The sequence below is a fragment of the Urocampus carinirostris genome, chromosome 4, assembly GCF_059441175.1.
Source record: "Urocampus carinirostris isolate Australia breed hairy pipefish chromosome 4, RoL_Ucar_1.0, whole genome shotgun sequence".
NCBI lineage: Eukaryota > Metazoa > Chordata > Actinopteri > Syngnathiformes > Syngnathidae > Urocampus > Urocampus carinirostris.
In genome coordinates this window covers 39,128,393-39,147,109 of record NC_142352.1, presented here as the reverse complement: position 1 = coordinate 39,147,109, position 18,717 = coordinate 39,128,393, and the positions used below count along the sequence as shown (strand labels likewise).

Sequence of the window (18,717 nt, the reverse complement as noted above, 5' to 3'; positions counted from 1 at the left end):
ATGAGCATCAGCTGTGGAGTCCCTCAAAGGTTTGTGTTAGGACCTTTACTTTAATGACTTGTGTAATGTGTCATCAAAATTAAAATATATTCTATTTTCTGACGACACTACAATATCAGGCTACACATAAACAGAATTTATTAGAGGTTTAAGTTTATTAATTGAGAAACGTCTTGAAACGCAACGTGAGCTATCACAGAACTTGAGGCGCTTTGTAATTTTAATGGTGTCTCTCTGCAAAACCTTAGCACAATATTCAATGATGTTTCCATTAGTTAAATCGTGTACAACACGATAAAGCTGCAAACAAAATAATTCAAATACTGCGCACCTTAAAAGGTTAAGAATATATGAACTGACTGTTATTTGAATTGTAACACGGGAGCGCATTAACTCTACAACTATTGTATGTTATTGCCATCTAGCGGCTTTACAAAAAAAAGCCATGGGCGAATATGTCAAATTAAACTGAATGATTTCATAGAAAAAAAGAACACTTGCATAAATACTTCTATGTTTGCTACAGCGACATTAGTGTTCGTCGTCGGTTCTATCGCTGTTGTTAAATAATATACTCAATTAAGAAACCTACTATGTTTCTTAAACAATGTGTAAAATGCAATCCTTGCAGCGCGTAATAAAAAAAACAAAAACAAAAGCCAATCAAATTATGACGCATTTCAACACTATATGACACAGAACTTTAACACTATGCTCTTAGATGTATTAATAAGCTATTACATGTATATTATTTAAAATACTAGCTTTGTGTGACGCTCATGGGATGTGTAGTTCATAAACTGTCTACCTTTCGACTTATTGAGACTAGAAACGATAGCTTCGTGAAAAATGCTGCCGCACAAACATTTAAATTATTTTCCAATCAATTTAAATTCCAATAAATATGTGTTTTTTTAAAGTGCGTGTGTAAGTTTATATGTTAGCCACTGAAGTCCGGAAATAGGGCGGGACTCCACAATTGAGTTTCTAAACATGGCGGTTAAGCCCTTCACCGAGTCTGCTCCTGCGTTCGGCTGAATTAGTCAGAGTTTGAGGAAAACACTGGCAGCTCTTGCTTCAGTACAAGGTGGTTGCGAAAATGTTGATGCCTGCTGGAGGTCTTGATATTTTTATAGCGAGCTAAAATTGTGTGAATTTATTATTTCTAAACTTATTCCGTACTTTACGCTAACAAGCGCCGAGCTAACGCTGATGCCCCACCATCAACTTGGGTCAACTTTTCCCCTCAAAGACGCCTCGCCCGAAATGGAGGAGTCTCATCGTCCAAACAAGACGTTTTTGTGAATATTTTTTTCCAAAGAAGACCCATGTTCATCCTTTAATCTGATTTAGACTTCTAGTGCTCCGGTGTTTTCATGTTTACTTTATTTTTATCTCTCGGTGGAAGCTAGCCGTTTAAACGCCTGTAATTGGGACCTTTGACGACGCGGACTTAAACAATGTTTTCTGTCAAACCAATGAAACCAACCTTCAAGAGTTATCTTCCTCCTGTGCAGGTATTGAAAACGCGATATATCTTATGCTGTTTTGGGTGTAATGTGGGGAATTTCGAAGTTTTTGAAATGTGATGCATGCAGACATTCACTTTCAGGTGGCGACATTTTCCACATTGCAACATTATCAAATTATGTATTGGTTTTCAATGCAAATATTAACAGTTGCAAACGATTGAATTTATTTACAAAATGATTCTTTTGCCTTTTCGAAAACGAAAAAGACAGGGCAACACTCTCCCCTTTTTTTCCCCAGCAAATCAAAACATACCATTTCATTTTCTGAGCCAAGATATCATACATAAACTAATTTGTCTAAGTAGTTCATAGAAAAAACGGTAATATGTTCTGTACAATAATAGATTTCGGTTGTCAGTTGACTAACTGCTAGACATTTTCTATTGCAAAATAATGTGACTCTTTGATTCAGCAATTATCAAAATTGGTTTGTTGGTTGGTTGGATCACTTAACCACTATGGTCGTAGGGGCACCACTTCCTGTGGTGTGTCTTGGGTAAGCAAATGGTCTGCAATTATACAGCGCTTTTGAAGTAAATGAAGACCTCTCAAAGCGCTTTACAATGTGCTTCACACTTAACCATTCACACACCAATAGGGAGTCAGCCATGCAAGCCACCTACCTGCTTATTACAGCCTGGTGGTGCCCAATCCTCTCCAGGCCAACATAATTTCGAGATTATTCAAATATTTGGACTTTTATTTTAAGATGCAGATCCAACAAAATGCTATGTGGGTTCATGTACAGTTCATGTACTCAGAGCAAATTCATGGTTAAAAAAACATATTCAATCAAGGCATGTGTCGTCAAAGTTGTTCCCATTCACCTTAATTAAAAAAAAAATTCTAATCGGATTCTAAGTATTTTGAGACTTCATCTTTACAAAAACTTTGTTTTAAAATGGAGCCTTCGTATAATTTGAAAGCGTTTTGGGAAACTTGTTAAATGCCATGAAGACAACGAAAATAAAGCAATAATTCTCATGACCTAGTTAAGAATGTCACACATTTGCCATCATTTATTAACCAATGGCTCTGCTGGTTACCTTGTTTCCTGTTCAGAGTGATGTGAAGAATTCCATTGAACCCCCTATTAAAAAATTGGAGCCAAAGCTTCTTCCAGGTAAGCTTTATTGCTGATCATTGTTCCCTTAAGTCCTGAAGTGGATTAATAGACATTCACAATCACCTCACATATCCATTTTGTTGTTGAATAAAATTAAATCAATGTGTATTGAACAGGATTTGCAATACAAAAAACAATTTTAACGTTATTTGACAGCTGCAACCTCTGTAACAAAGCATCCCACTGTCTGACTACTTGAGCCTGTTTCTTCTGACATTTCAACGACTTTGTTTTTAACACAACAAGGCAGGAAAAGTGCATGCCAGGTGTCATGTTTCAGAACTCGCCTATTTCTCTGAGAATGGTTTTATATTATACTATCCCTTCTTTTTTATAGAACTAATAACCTCTGAAGGTTGAAAAAATTAATTGTTTGTTTTATACAGATCCAAAGAAAGGAAGGTGACTAAATTAAGCAAAGTCGATATGTTGTTTCCCCCCATTATTTCTTGAGGATGCAGAACTTTCTTAGTACCTCCGCCGTTTATTACAAATTTCTTTTGTGGTATCATCCTTGTCTGTGCTTTTTCTGCATGAAAATCTGCTTTAAAGCTTCAACATGCATGTTGGTTTTAAATGTGCTCCCTGATATTCATAAAAACCTAAGTTTGAAACTGAGATGTTTAAAAAACTAGCAGCAGCAGCAAGAACTGGAGAGCTTGCAATTGTAAATGTAATTCTGTTTTATGGCACAGCAGATGACAAGGGCGTGGCTTGGGGCGACCTTTGAAACACAATATTTTTGTGTGCCAATTAAAGTAATTATTTATAGGTGAAATAGCAGGGAGGAAATTAATCTTTCGAAAAAAGATTATTTTTTAGCATTGTCCCTTCTCATGTGGTAAACGCAAAAGTCACTGGTAACTTCAATAATTTTATGGGACTGAATGAATCACTACTCCCTGTTTATGAGTTTAGTCCCCGCCATTGACAATTCATTCTTGGGAGGTGATTGCACTTACTAATATTACAGTTTGTGTGGCCACTGAAGCTTAAATTGCCTGAAATAATATTTTCCATATTTAGATTTTGCAAAGTCTATAACAAAGTATCAATGACTGGCTTATGGGGTTGTGAGGCTGTCAAATCAAGGAGGCTCAAATGTGCACTTATTGGTCTACCACAGGTGCTACTTTGCTCATCACAATCTAGTCCTATCGCTTATGAAACTTACTGGGACCAAGACTACCTCTTGAACTGAATCAAGCTGCAGGCATGTTTTAACAACCATCCAATTGGCTTTGTTACTACTCGAGAAACTTAAATGTGTACACCCCCCACCCCCTTAGTAATTAAAAAAAAAAATGAAAATAATGAGTAAAATACTGTACATCAAATAAATTTGGTAGCTCACAATTGTGTTCTCAAAAAATATGTCTGTTCTTAGTAGGAGCACACTGTCATATACATTTTTATCAGGCACATGCCACATACAGCATATATCTGTTAAATATTTACGGTGACCTGCCTTTCATGATCACCCATGATGAATCACAGTAATTCAAATTATAAATAAACAGAATGACTAAAGAATAACAACAGATGATTAGTTAAGAGATAGTGGGGAATTTATGCAATAATTACTTGACCTTTATGCTAAAGTTTGTTCATGTGTGTCTGCTTTCAGGGGAGATAGTTGTTAATGAGGCGAACTTTGTAAGGAAATGCATCAGCGCTGAAAGCAGCCAAGATGACCTTTGGGGGAAATTAATATGTACCAATTTTAAGGTCTCCTTCATCCCTCAAGATGCTCCATCCAAAACGGTAAGATCAAAGTTGTTTCATGCTCAAGTGCTGTTTTAAATATCTGAAGCTAAATGCATTAACTTCTATTCTTATGTCAGAAAAGTGAAAAGGAAAGGATGAATGAATGACTCAGATTTGTTCGTTTTAATTTCCATGTCTGTATTGGGTATAAACTGGCGAAGGGGAAGTAAACTTTCCTGTTCTTCATTGTGAAGTGAGAACATGCATCATTTCCACATATCCTATGCTGCAGACTGTTGCAGAGATAATAAAGTGCCAAGTCATTGCTGAACCAGATTTTAGTGGTTAGAATCAATACATGTTGCTTTTGGTTTGTCACGCAGACGTTTCAACTGTCCCATCTGCTTCTCGGAGAGCACGATATACCGCTGACATGTTTAGAGCACGTAGTAACAGGTAAGACTGGTCCCAACATTGGTCACGTGATTAAGTTCTCACAGTGGTTTTACGTAATGGTTGTCTGTTCGTTACAGTAGCTGTTACTTGATCTATTGTAGTGTTTTCATTCGATTTTGGATAAGACCTTGTTTACCCATAATCTCATTGATGGTTTACTAAGATGACCCCACTGAGTACAGAAGGAAGTATGTTATGATGTGTAAACCATGTTTCATTCTAATACACTGGGCTTAGAGAGAAACAAAATGATGTCAGACCTTGTTGTGGCTAACACTGTAAAACAGGGGTCGGCAACCTATGGCACGCGATGGGTTAACCAGTGACACGCGAGCGCACAGCAAAATATTGATTTTTTTTTTTAATCGCATTTTTACCCGAAATTTAGACATTTTCAGTTGCGCGCCGTGTTGTTTAGAGGCTTTACGTTAGCGCTCTTCTGCTTCGGGTGCGAGTGTGTGTCTGCACAGCAACTCGCAGAAGAGGAGAAATCTGTGTTTTGACCCAACCACAGAAACACCGGCGCGCGATAATTGAATAATGACAGCTAATGCAATTAGTTGTCTTATTGTGTTTCAAGTTGTGAAAAATTTATAAATCACAGCGTGATAAATGAATGTATAATGACAGCTCTTTCAGTGAAAAAATTTCGTTCTTTGACTAACAACTTTGCAAAAAATGACTGCTGTTTGTGCATTATGCCTTGAGAGCGTTGTACCTTGCACATCAAGTGTTAAACGTCATTACGAGACGAAACATAAATTCAAGGTGTAGACATTAAAACGCGCTGTGTCCAGGTACAGCAAACAAACAGACCCTAAAGACTTTGTCACTGCTAAAAACACCAGCACTGAAGCAAGTTATCACATTGCTCACTGCAAACATAGCAAAGCACAGAAAAAACATTTCTATCTGAGACCAAATCAGCTGTTATTTCTGTTGCACTAAATTTCAAGTAGCCTTCTGCCTTGTTGCGGTTATTTCAAGTTTTGATATTTTCTGCAATAAGATTTCATTGATGAATGGTATGGTAGCTGTCCATATCACTTGTTTTTGATTGTGGTTCATTGTTGATGATGAATGGTTGATTCTGGTTGATTCTTGTTCTAAATAGTTGAAGTCATGGACGTCTACAGGCCTCTCCACATGTTGCTCACATTATTTTTTTAGTTTATTGATGAACAAGAATAGTGAAAGATAAATTGGCCAGTTATACTATTTCAATGTATGTCCATGTTTTATATGTGGACTGGTGTAAAATTACAGCTCTTTTGGATATAAAAAAATGTGCGAGTCATTGATTTTGGTGTGGCACACTGATTTACAAGGAAATTTGAAAGTGGCACTCCACACCAAAAAGGTTGCTGACCCCTGCTGTAAAAGTACCTTCTTCTTTTTTTCCCCTCTAAACTATATTTTTTAAAATAATCCGGTTTTTCATTTACTCCTTCTAGTGAACGATACAAAGGGTAAGAAGAAAGTATTGAGCTCAAACCAAAAGCTCAAGTTTAACCCCACTGAGCTCATCCTTTATTGTAAAGACTTGCGGATCATACGATTCTGCTTTGATGAGGCTGGCCCGGAGAGTGCTAAAAAGGTGAGCGATAGCTTTTTAATTCCGTTATAACAAGTCACCTTGTGGTTTAGATTCTGTTTTGAAAGTAAATCCATGCAACAGGACTAAGATCCTGATAACATTACATGATTGCGTTCTTGACTAAAATTAATTAATATATGGCAGCTTTCAAGATACAAGCTTGTTTAACTTTTGAAGTCTTTCTTAGACATTAATTTGAAGCTGATTGTTGCTTCCACTCGCTCTCAAAGTTGTATGCTGGTGCCTCCTTCATTATTTTTCCCTTCTATACATGAGCACACATACACCATTTTAGTAACATTACCACTTACGTAATGACGAGAATAATTATACCGTTGTGATTTAACCATACCATATAGTTTTTTCCTTTGCAGAATCACCACACACAGAAAATGTATAACATGCCAGCTACTGAACACATGAATATTCTTAGTTGGTGTCTGATCACCCTTGATGCCATCTCGAGGCAATTTCCGCACTATATACCAGAACACCCCCCACACGTGCCCTTGCTCTCTGTAACAAAAATTGAGAATTTTTTTAATGGTCTTCTTTGGGTTGAACAAAATTATCTCGTGACGACAACTCCTGGCCTAGGTTATAATGTGTTTTGGTCACATTACGTTCTCCAAAATAGAAATCCTGTATCAGCCACTCCTCATTGCTCGTGTATTTAGGGACATATTGGTAGTACCGTATTTTCCACACTATAAGGCGCACCGGGTTATAGGACGCACCCCGAAAAAATAGTTTTTGGTCCTATTTTTGACATAGATAAGACGCACCGGATTGTAAGGCGCTACAATGAGAACGTGGACAAAACAGTCAGATAGTTCAGTCAAACTTATTACCCCCTGAACATTCCCAAAGCTTGCAAAGACGCAAATACGTGTCAAGAACACGTGCGGATGCGGTGTCCGTACGATGTCACTCAAATGCATCGTTCCATTATTCGGTTAAAGTCTTGGGATTCAAGAAATGCCAACCATTCTTTCGTATATATTTTCTTTTTCGCTCGCAACTTTATTGTGCATATGACGATAAACACTTGGAATTGAGTTTAATTTAAAAATAGACACTCAATTCCATCCGTTATCTGCACCGCTTATCACAGAAACATCGAGTTCGGTCTGAAACAAGATACAGAGACAATATAAAACCTGAAGTAACTCACCGAAGTCGTTGTGTTCATAATAATGTGCAGCCAATGTCCTCTTATATCCGTGAGTGTAGTAAATCCAGGAGAATAAAATATTTTCAAATACAGAATAGAAAAAAAATGCTTCCTCTATGCCGTCAGCCACGTGCCATAAACATTCATCTTTTTCGGCCAATTGCAGGCTTTGTGTCGCCGTTCAAACCAATGGCAGCCTGTAAATGATAAAAAGGATCCGCCCCTTGACCTCCGAATAACTTTAGCCAATAGCGATCGATTCAAATGATGATTGACACATTGGTTAGCCAATGAAACGCTGGTAAATAAATCCCAGCATACACCGCGTACTACTTGGCGTTCGGGGGAAAATCTAGTCGGCGGCTGCAAGTTATTTGGAAGTCTTTGCAATTTTAAAATTGATCCATAAATAAGGCGCACTGTATTATAAGGCGCATGGTCAGCTTTTTAAAAAAATAAAGGCTTTTAGGTGCGCCTTATAGTGCGGAAAATACGGTAAGTACAGTGTGAACTTGAAAAAATAGTGTTGGTCCCTTTTCTCTTTACGTCTCATGGCAGTAGGCCAACCAGTAATAAATTATTTTGCTGTAGTAAAATACAGAGTCCAGTACTGTCGTACACACACGCACACGCGCGCGCACACTGTTTTCTTTGGTGTCCTCATGCTATTCACTGCTTACTGAATGGCCTGCTTTGTCTGACTCGAGTGCTATCCAGAGCAAAAACTTGGTTTCCAGGTCAATCTTGTTTTTAACTTGAAAGCATGACTTGATTCCCACCCCCACCATTTTTTTGCTACTCGGAAACAAATTGTCATTTAAAAAAAAAGTAACTTTTCCAGTTTAAGTCAGTCATCCAAGCGTGGTTAAGTTTTGATTGTCTTCTTTTAGGTTTGTCTTGCTATTGCTCACTACTCACATCCAGCTGATCTGCACCTGCTCTTTGGTTTCGAGTATCACGGGCGGCGGTACCATGAATCGAAAGGTTCTTTAAAAAAATGTTGTTTTGAAATTCTGCAAAGCTATTTTGTTTAACATCCTACAAAAATAAGGTATTTTCTGTTTATACTTTCTGTAGCTGAGCGAATCAACGGGTCCACTCGACGAGGAGGAGTACAAACGCCCATTTTTGATAGGCGGTCGGAGTGGGACAGAGAGATCAAGAGAACCGGAGCCTCAGAGTGGAGAGTTTGCACCATTAATGAGTTTTACAACATTTCGTCAAGGTTTGGGAGGCTGTTTTTTACCAAAAGCTCAATTAGCATAAAGGAAAGTATGGCGGCACCTCCTAGAATATTATTGACTGTCTAAATTCTCCCTTTAGTCATACCTGTTTTGCTTTTTCACACGGCATATTTACCCTCTAAGCTGTTAAGCTCATGTCATTTGAGTTTCACTGTACTTCCTGTCTCCATTTGACAGGTGTGTGCAGGACTGACCTCATAGAGCTAGCTTTTTAATCATTGTGCAGTGTTTCCTGGTTCTGACAACTTTTTATTACAAATTAGCAACCATACATACCAAAGTACTGTGAACTATACAGTTGAATGTGTGAATTCACAATTGCATGAACAAAAATATTTTTTTGAACAACGTAATACATTTTGTGACCATTTCTTTCTTATTTTCTGTTGATCTCTAGTCTCCCAGAGTTCATTGTCGTCCCAGTTTCTCTGGCAGACCAGGACTTAAAACAGTACTCCATATTTTTAACTGGAAACCGCCTCCCAGTGAGTGTCATTTTCTCTTACCATGCAGTTGTTGTTTTTTTTTTTTAAAGGCATGATGAGCATTTTTTCCCATTTCACTTCATTGTAGCCTACTAAGTTGTATTATTGCTATCTTTGCTGTAGCTTTGGTGCTGGAATCACCGTAATGGAAGTGCTCTTGTACGCATGGCCAGCGTTTGTGACCCTGTCCAGCAGAGAAAGATTGAACAGAGGTAACACACAACGAATGCATGGATAATGGATCTCCAATTTGAAATTGCTATACAGTAATCCCTTTGTACAGTGCAGTTTACTTTTCTTAGTTTTGAAGCTTTTCAGATTTACATTGTGCATTATGTTCTGCATTTTGATAGGCTAACAGTCACCTACTCCTACAATTTACCTGTGCTTCATTACATTTCTTCAATTTGAAATTCAAAGCACTGCACAAAAATCACACTTGAGAGTTTGGTTTTCTAGCACATCAAAGGTTCCTTACCACCATATTGGACTATCACTAGTTTGCCTACAGGACAAACTGCTTACTGATGATGCTATAAACACCGCTCTCTACGATGTGCTGAGCCATTTAGAGAAACGCGGGAGCTACGTCAGAATGCTCTTCCTGGACTTCAGCCCTACGTTCAACACCATTGTCCTGGAGATCCAGGTGGAGAAACTTCTTACTCGGGCTCTCCGTCTCTATCTGCAGCGGGATGATGGAATTTCCCTCCAACCGCTTGCAGGCTGTGCAACTCTGTCGCCACATTTCTTCCATCCCCCAAGGTTATGTGCTTAATCCTTTACTATTAAGCCTTCATACCTCGGACTGTCCACCAACTCACCCCACAAACACAATTGTGAAGTTCGCTGACGACACGAACTTAGGGAATGAGACGGCATACAGAAAAAGCAGTAAAGATGCTCATGACGTGGTGTTCCAAAAATAAGCTAATACTCATCACCACAAAATCTAAGGAAGTCATATTTGACTTCAGGACAGCTAGCAGAATCCCAGCCCCACTCATCATAAATGGAGACTGTGGAGAGCCCACTCCTTCAAACTCCTGGGCATGTACCTCTCTGACAACCTTTCCTGGTCTTCAAACACCAGGGCTTTGGTGGGGAAGGCACAGCAGCGACTCAACTTCCTGAGAGTTCTCAGAGGGATCAACCTGGAATAGAAGTTGCTGGTTTCCTTTTACAAAGAATCAGTGGAAAGCATTATGGCATACAGCATTACCCTGTGGTACGCTGGGAGCACTGCAACAGTTAGGGAAAACAGAGAGAGAGATCATTACAGCCCAGAAGATAATTGGCTACTATCTGCCCAGTCTAGAAGATATTGCCATCGTCCCATACCGTAGCAGAGACACCGTCCGAGAGCACACGGCACCGCAAGACTGTTTGAAGGCGCTGTGTCATCCAGGAGCGCACATGCTGCGGGATGGCGGGCGTGATGCAGCCGCGTTCCGGCGCGCACGGTGCAGCAGGATGTCATGAGGCCGTCGCGTCATTCCGAAATGCACAGTGCTGCGGTACGTTAGAGGCCGCCGCCTTGGGCGGAAGTGCACGGCACCGCAGGACACCCACAGGAGCGGCCATGTGGGCGTCTTGAGACGCGACCGAGGTTTAATAATTGTAGAAAATTAGTAAACGTTGCGACTTCACGTGATCTGACTATCATTGGTCCTTCTTGGAACGTAACCCCATGAAAAATTGAACGTTTCTGTACTTTATTATATTGCTATTGGAATTTTTAGTGAGCATAGATTCTGTTTAAGTTGCTTTAGGGTATCCCTCAATGCATCTTGAAATGTATCATAAAATTAAGATGAAGCGTGATTAAATGTCCGCAAAACATCTTTTTGTTATATTTTTTTATTTCGGATGCAAACCTTCAATTTTCTGTCACGGAAGATAAAAAGAATTAAAATAACACATGATACAGTCTAAGGGGGCATGGCAGCTGAGTGGCACAGTTCTGAGGCCTTCCTGTGCTGAATTTGCATGTTCTCCCCGTACTTGCGTGGACCTCCTCCTGGCACTCCGGTTTCCTTCCACATTCCAAAAAACATGCATGTCAGGTTAATTGGCCGGTCCAAATTGTCCCTAGGTGTGAATGAGCGAGTAAGTTGTCTGTCTCTGTGTGCCCTGCGACTGGCTGGCAACCAGTTCAGGGTGTCCCCTGCCCACTGACTGAAGATAGTTGGGATGGGCACCAGCACCACCACGACCATACTGAGGATAAGCGGTGCAGATAATGAATGGATGATCCAGTTAGGAAAGGCCTTTCCGCACCATGTCCAGTTGAGTGTGATTCTAGTTAATTTTTCTGTTGATAAAACTGGCTGTTGTCTGTTACACTGATTGAAATCGTTTTCAGTTGATACAAGCTACAGTATACAATCCAGGTTCTCTAGCAGCACAATGGTTCTGCTTGAAGATTACTATGGTTTGAAATGTAATTATATGAATGAATCTTTAATTCATGGTATTTCTTATGGTAGGATCATCACGGCTGTCACAAAAAGTCATCCCCTCAGCAGTGAAGTCTTCATTTCAGATTTGGATAAGTGCCTCCCCAACATCCAAGACATCCAGAGTTCTTTCATCAAAATCAGACAGATCTGTGTCATAGGTTAGCACATCTTACAATTTCCCACGTTGGACACAGAAGGAATTTCTCAACATTCTTCAGTTCAGTTTACATTTCAGGCATTTTGTTTTGATTGTGAGCAGATCCTTTTGACGAGTCTGAAGAGAGGTGGCTTTCATCCGTTGAAAACTCCCGATGGCTTGAGTATGTCAGGTATGGAAACCACCCTCAAATGTCTTTGAGAGTTTCTCATCAACTGTTTTGAGTGTGGAAACGTTACAAAATTTGTAACATACTTTCAGGGCCTTCCTAAAACAGGCATCTGAGATTGTGTACCACTTAGATGGGAGGCGCGTTTCAGTCATTCTCCAAGGTAAAACAACACTCAATACTAAACAATGATATGATTAATATTTGTGCCCGCTCATAATAATCTAAGGAAAGCTCATTGCCTGTTATTGGAATGACTCAATAGAAAGATTTCAATACAATTTTAATTCTTTTTACAGAGGAAGAGGACCGAGATCTTAACTGTGTGGTATCGTCTCTGGTGCAACTAATGTTGGACTCTCACTATCGCAGCCTTGCTGGATTTCAGGGATTAGTGCAGAAAGAGTGGGTGATGTCAGGCCACCGCTTCTTGGACAGATGCAACCACTTAAAAAAGAATGACAAAGAGGAGGTAATTGCCTGTTTTTATTTGGTAGTGAAATCTTCTCTTATCAATACTTACATGTGTGTGTCTTTTTGCAGTCTCCTCTGTTCATGCTGTTCCTGGACTGTGTATGGCAAATGATGAACCAATATCCAGCAGCATTTGAGTTCACAGAAGCTTATCTGACAGTCTTAAGTGATAGCATGTGGATCCCATTCTTCAGCACTTTCCTCTTCAGTTCTCCTAAACAACGTACACAGTACCTTATGGTGAGAATACGTACTGATGACTTTAACAACATGCATTTGTTTTTATTGTTCATACATTTTCATGGATATTTGCACTAATTTGTGTGATGATGATAAAACATCAGCTCGTAGTCAAGTTAATTTAAATTTGATTAATTTTCTTTAGGACTTTGCGAGGAATAAAGCCATCCCACAAGGGGAGGACCCAGTTGTGTACTTCCCACCTGTGTGGGACTGGTCACAGCAATTTACCACCAAAGATCAAACCCTTTTTAATAACCCAATGTATGTTGGCAAAGGAGCTGCATGTGTTGTTAATGGTGAAGTGAAAAGCTTTAGACGCACCAAGGTAAGAAGACCAAGCTTTTCTGTTTTTTAATGTGTGTGTTGTATGTATTTCTTTTTGGCCTACCACACTGAGGAAACATTGGTGCATTTTCAGTTGACTGCAATCTAATAATAATAATTATATATATATAATTTAACTTGGAGGGCAGCGCAGTGGTTAGCGCATGTGCGGCACAGTTCATGTCTTGGGAACCTCCTGCGTGGGTTCAAATCCAGCTCCAGACTTCCTGTGCGGAGTTTGTGTGTTCTCCCCGTGCTTGCGTGGGTTTCCTCTGGGCACTCGGGTTTCCTCCCACATTCCAAAAACATGCATTTCAGGTGAATTGGCCGGTCCAAATTGTCCCTAGGTATGAATGAGCAAGTGAGTTGTCTGTCCCCGTGTGCCCTGCGATTGGCTGGCAACCAGTTCAGGGTGTCCACTGCCCGATGATTGCTGGGATGGGCTCCAGCACCCCCGCGACCCTACTGAGGATAAGCGGTGTAGCTAATGAGATGAGATGAGATAATTTAACTTGCCTTGAGCTGTAGGAATCATATATTTGTGTATCTGTGTGTGTGTATATATATATATATATATATATATATATATATATATATATATATAATGCAGAGACGCTTGCCAACGACGCCCTCTGAGAATGGGCTGGATTTTGTTTAAATGGTTGTTGAGAGTAAATAAAGTCTCTTATGTGTGTGTGTGTTGGTTTAAGATCAGGTAATTGTAATCCTGTGCAGTCTTTTGAGACATTTTTGTGATTAAGGGCTATATAGATAATTGTGACATGACTTGACTATGGGGCGACGCAGTGGTGAGCGCGTGTGCGGCACATTTCTGAGGTCATGAGATTGAACCTCCTGTGTGGAGTTTGCATGTTCTCCTCGTGCTTGCGTGGGTTTCCTCCGGGCACTCCGGTTTCCTCCCACATTCCAAAAACATGCATGTCAGGTTAATCGGCCGTTTCAAATTGTCCCTAGGTGTGACTGAGCGAGTGAAATGTCTGTCCCTGTGTGCCCTGCGACTGGCTGGCAACCAGTTCAGGGTGTCCCTTGCCCACTGCCCGACGAGAGCTGGGATGGGCTCCAGCACCCCCGCGACCCTACTGAGGATAAGCGGTGCAGATAATGGATGGATGGATTTATATATAATATATATATTAAATATGTTCAGTATGTGTTAAGCTTTTCATTTTTGGGTGGTCCAATATTGCTCTTTCAACATTACCAGCTCAGTAGCCTAGATGGTAAGGCGCCCGCTTTGAGACTGGGAGGTCGGTGGTTCGCGCCCCGGCTGAGTCATTCCTAAGACTTAAAAAGTGGTCGGCGGCGCCCTCTGTTGGCTGCGGCTGCATCGGCTCGCTACAACGGGTCAGGTGCAATCGACATTTCGTTCTGTGTACATTGTTACACAGAATGACAATACAAGGAAATTATTATTATTATTATTTTTTTATTTTTTTTTTTTTCCAACCCCTGTACTACACATTACAGTGACCTCTAGTGGTCAATTATTACTCCGCGTCCTTTTAAGTGCATCTCAGACAATCTTACCAGATTGATCTTTTGTGTCATGGTGTGAATTAAATTGTCATTACATCATAGTATGCATTTATGGCAATGTTGTGTCAATACATTAGGTTGAATAAAACTAATACTTTTCAATACCAAGTCATTTGAAAATTTCAAATGTTTTTTTTCCCAAGCTAATAAAATGAGCTACATCTTCATAGATTGTTTTGCTCCTCATGCAGAAATACGGCTCTGTCTTCAGAGGAGCTTCTGCATCTCTGCGTAATGGAATAAAAGTTGGAGATGAGGCGCTCACCAGACGAGGCTCACTGGGGCCTGAGCTGAAACCAGACTTCGCTCCCCTCAAATATGTGGTGGAAAGCCCATCAGAGCGTTTCTTTAGGGAGTGGTTCTCCCGACCTGCTGACCAGCAAGGCCTACTGCTACCCCTGCTCATGCCCTCTCACGTGGCCCTATGGAAGCTCTACTTTCTCCGCTGGGTTCCCGAAGCCTGCATTTCCAAGGGGGGGTCCATCACTGCGTACCACAAGCTTTCACAACTGGTGGATGAAATTGAGATGCTTCAGAACCACCTCAGGCAGTACAAGGCCCCTACCCCAAGCAGCACAACATTTCCCAGCCCAAAAGGGCCTCCTGCTGACCAAAGGCGAATGTATTTTGAAGCCACTTCTTTGTATGATTCTCCTCCTGATTTCCTTTCCTCTGCTTTCCCTTTCACCCCTGTGGGAAACCTGTGTCGCCGCAGTATTCAAGGAACCCCCATAACCAAGTTTCTGAATGGGGCGAGAATATGGCTTTCCACAGAGACGCTTGCCAACGACGCCCTCTGAGAATGGGCTGGATTTCATTTAAATCACTGTTACCATTCTTAATATAGGTTAGTATGACAAAAATGTGCGTTATTTCTAACTATAAGCTAGATTTTTTAACATTGATGTTTTTGAGGCAATAACTCAAAGGGCATCGATTGATGAAAAAGCTCCAACAATCTTATCAAATGAATTAATTGAGAATTTAGAAGTACATCCTCCTCATTGGCAAGTGACGTGCTACTGTGATGTGCTATCATACTGTGAAATTTATGTACAGAAAATGTATCATATTTTCCCACTGAAATTGCCTTAAAATATTCTTGAGGTGACACCTTCTTTGACTAGCTTGCGTAATAATGATGTCACACATTTGTGTTGACATCATGAGAAAGTCCAAATTTTATTGAAACACCTACCTAATACCTGATATATCGAGCAGCACACAATATAACACTACTAACAATGTACAGTAGCTATACAAAGTGGTGATTCGAAATCTTTGCGTGACCGTTTCTTACCACAAAATTGTTTTGTCGTTTTCAACTAGTAGTAGTGCTGGTTTTAGATGATTTTGAATTCTCGTGTTTTTAAAGAATTGTCTTCATGACATAATGAGGTTTTATAGGGCTCAAAGCAATTCTTAGTTTTCTATATAAGGGCTCCCAGTTTTATCATTGCTAAACCAAAGACTGGCCACTGAACATGGCTTAAAGGTTTTTTTTAAGTGCTAAGAAGCTAGCAATAAGAATTGTTGGATCAGGGGTGTTAAATTTGCACTTCAAGGCTTCTGAGATGTAAAATATAAACTAACACCTGCGTGAAAATTTAACTAGTGATGTGCACGGTTGATAACTTCACAATTATCATTTTTTTTAAATGTCAAATGATAAATGTAAATGGATCCAGATGGGAAAATGAGTACTTTAATTTCTACACTGCAGTGATCTTTGGCAATATCTTGGAAAAGTGACATGAGAGTAGTATCTTCTCTGAAATATGCTATTAATTGCACATTTTACCCTTTTTTTGTTCTTTATAGGGAGGGTGGTTTGATGATTTTTAAAAAGGTTTTTTTTTTCGTGTGTGCTTAAAATTTGATATTTTTAACGGTACTAAAGTCTAAACCTTATTCTTTTTTTACTATATTTTATGGAAATCTATTTATATGGTTATTATCCTTTGCTAATTCTATGATGACTGTGTTTACTTTGACACAGTTTGATTACACTAGCAAGATGTATTTATTCATGAGATGCCATGGCTCTTGTGCCTTTTGGGAAGACTTGGTAATAATGCTCTCTCTTGCCCTCGATATATGACTTTGCTATTTGTGTTGATTTTGCTGGTGTCTTAAACCTTACATAGGTACTGCACTGAGGATTTCCTTGCAGAAAAGAAGGCTGTACTAGTAACTAATCAATACAATTTATTTCCAACTCAGATGCCTCTCGTCTTGTTTTGTCTGCAAACTGAAATGAGAATGTGTTTTTCACTTCTTCCTTTATAATTGTAATTTTACATAAGCGGAATAATCCATTTCCCTTATTGGAGGAAACTTTTATTCTAGGCTTCCACTAGATCGATTAAAGTAACATTTTGCTGTTTACGTCGAGGCTAAGTTTTTTTTTCAAATTTTAATGAAATCATTAATGTACTATTAAAGAAGTTGCATGGCTTACAAGTTTTACATGAGCTTTCCATTTCATGAAAAAGAGTATATCTGCAACATAATACTACAATTATGTTAATTCCTTTAGTTTGTTGCACAACGGAGAACCGTGGCGGCATTAACTCAGGAGGTAAGGCGCTTGTCTTGTGATCAAGAGATCGCAGGTTCAATTTCCGGCTCCTCCGTGTTATATGTCGAAGTGTCCTTGGGCAAGACACTGAATCCCTAATGCCCCCAAATAAACATTACAGTATTTAATCAAACTTTTTAGAGGAAGTACTGTGTTGCCAAAAAAGATTGACTTTATATATTTGCAAATTGTATAAAATTAGCCAAAGAAACTCCAAAAAAGGTTCTTTTTTCTTTTTATTTTTTTTCATGCACCCCCTTTTTTTTCTTTTTTTTTTCTTTTTTTGTTTATTTTTCCCCAATGTCCTTTACTTAATTTACCTTGCATTATTTATTTATTTTTAATCTTTTTTTTTCCCTTTTTGTCTTTGCTTTTGGTTATTCCCCCTTTTTCAGTTTTTTGCACAAAGTTACATCATAATTGGTAATATATGGATGGAAGCAATTTGAATAGCCGTTTGCGAGCAGAAAGAGACTGCTCCTTTTGGTGATGAATAATACAATGATAAAATAAGTCTTCTAGTGAATTTCCTCTATTGCGCCCGCCACCTCTAGTCCCTCTCTCCCTGGCGCAAAATCTTGATCACATGCGCACTCAATTTCGTGCTGACATTGACTTCAAAATGCCACGTTTAGAACACACCGCATTGTTTTTATCCGCACGCACTGTAATTCTGGCTGAAATTGCTAGTGAATTAATTTCACGACTTCAAGCCCTGATTTTCATGCGCTGGATAGATTAGTTTGCGCAGAGGTCTGAGGAGTGCACAATTGCGCACGCGCGGTTTAAAGAGAGCATTTATTGGAAGCTTCAGTCAAATCTCAAAATTGCAATATTTCATTTTGAGGTAACCAATCACTTTAACCTTTTTGTTATGTTAACTTTGCAGGAGCAGTAAATAGAATTAAAAACATACTCACGTCAAGTCACAGTCATTTATACAGCCCTTAATCACAAAAATGTCACAAAGGACTCCATAAGATTACAATTACACCATTACCTGATCTTAAACCAACATGCGGGCAAAGAAAAACTCAAAACCTCAGCGTGAGGAAAAAAAGAAACCTTGAGAAGGAGCCTCACAAGTGGTAATCCCCCTTCCAGGATGACCAGGGTGGAATAGATTTAGCATTGATTTACAGTACGCAAACATAGTAAACATCAATAAAAGAGAGCACTTGGTAACATGTTGAAATTTGTCTGGAAATTGCATGGCAGCAACGACGCCCCCAGCCTGTAAACTAGTCCAGAAAGTCCATAACAGCAACAACGGCAACGACGCATTCCCATCTCTGCCAGCTGGTCAATGCAGGCGTTGACATGCTTCAGGTCAGACGCTGGTCCACTGACTCATCTTAAATCGTCCTTCTCCTTCGTATCACCACCAGCCAGGCAGTCGGAAAAAGACAGGACAATACAAAATATGAGG

At 39.6% G+C, this 18,717-nt stretch overlaps 2 protein-coding genes across 2 annotated transcripts in view; one reads left to right on the top strand and one right to left on the bottom strand.

Moving 5' to 3' along the window:
- myo1ea (myosin IEa) overlaps positions 1 to 2,812 on the bottom strand; it is a 96,274-nt gene extending 93,462 nt beyond the window's left edge. The window contains exon 1 of the mRNA XM_088334490.1: positions 2,579 to 2,812. The gene's annotated coding sequence lies outside the window, so the exon portion shown is untranslated. The remainder of the gene's footprint in view (positions 1 to 2,578) is intronic.
- On the top strand, positions 796 to 16,929 carry mtmr10 (myotubularin related protein 10). The gene is made up of 16 exons (XM_088334492.1): positions 796 to 1,517; positions 2,595 to 2,655; positions 4,286 to 4,422; positions 4,749 to 4,821; positions 6,276 to 6,418; positions 8,483 to 8,576; positions 8,670 to 8,817; positions 9,234 to 9,321; positions 9,445 to 9,533; positions 11,811 to 11,941; positions 12,043 to 12,112; positions 12,202 to 12,272; positions 12,409 to 12,581; positions 12,653 to 12,823; positions 12,969 to 13,151; positions 14,899 to 16,929. The coding sequence occupies exons 1-16, from the start codon at positions 1,461 to 1,463 to the stop codon at positions 15,505 to 15,507; spliced, it is 2,298 nt and encodes a 765-aa protein (XP_088190618.1). The 5' UTR covers positions 796 to 1,460; the 3' UTR covers positions 15,508 to 16,929.
- Positions 16,930 to 18,717: the final 1,788 nt, after the last annotated feature.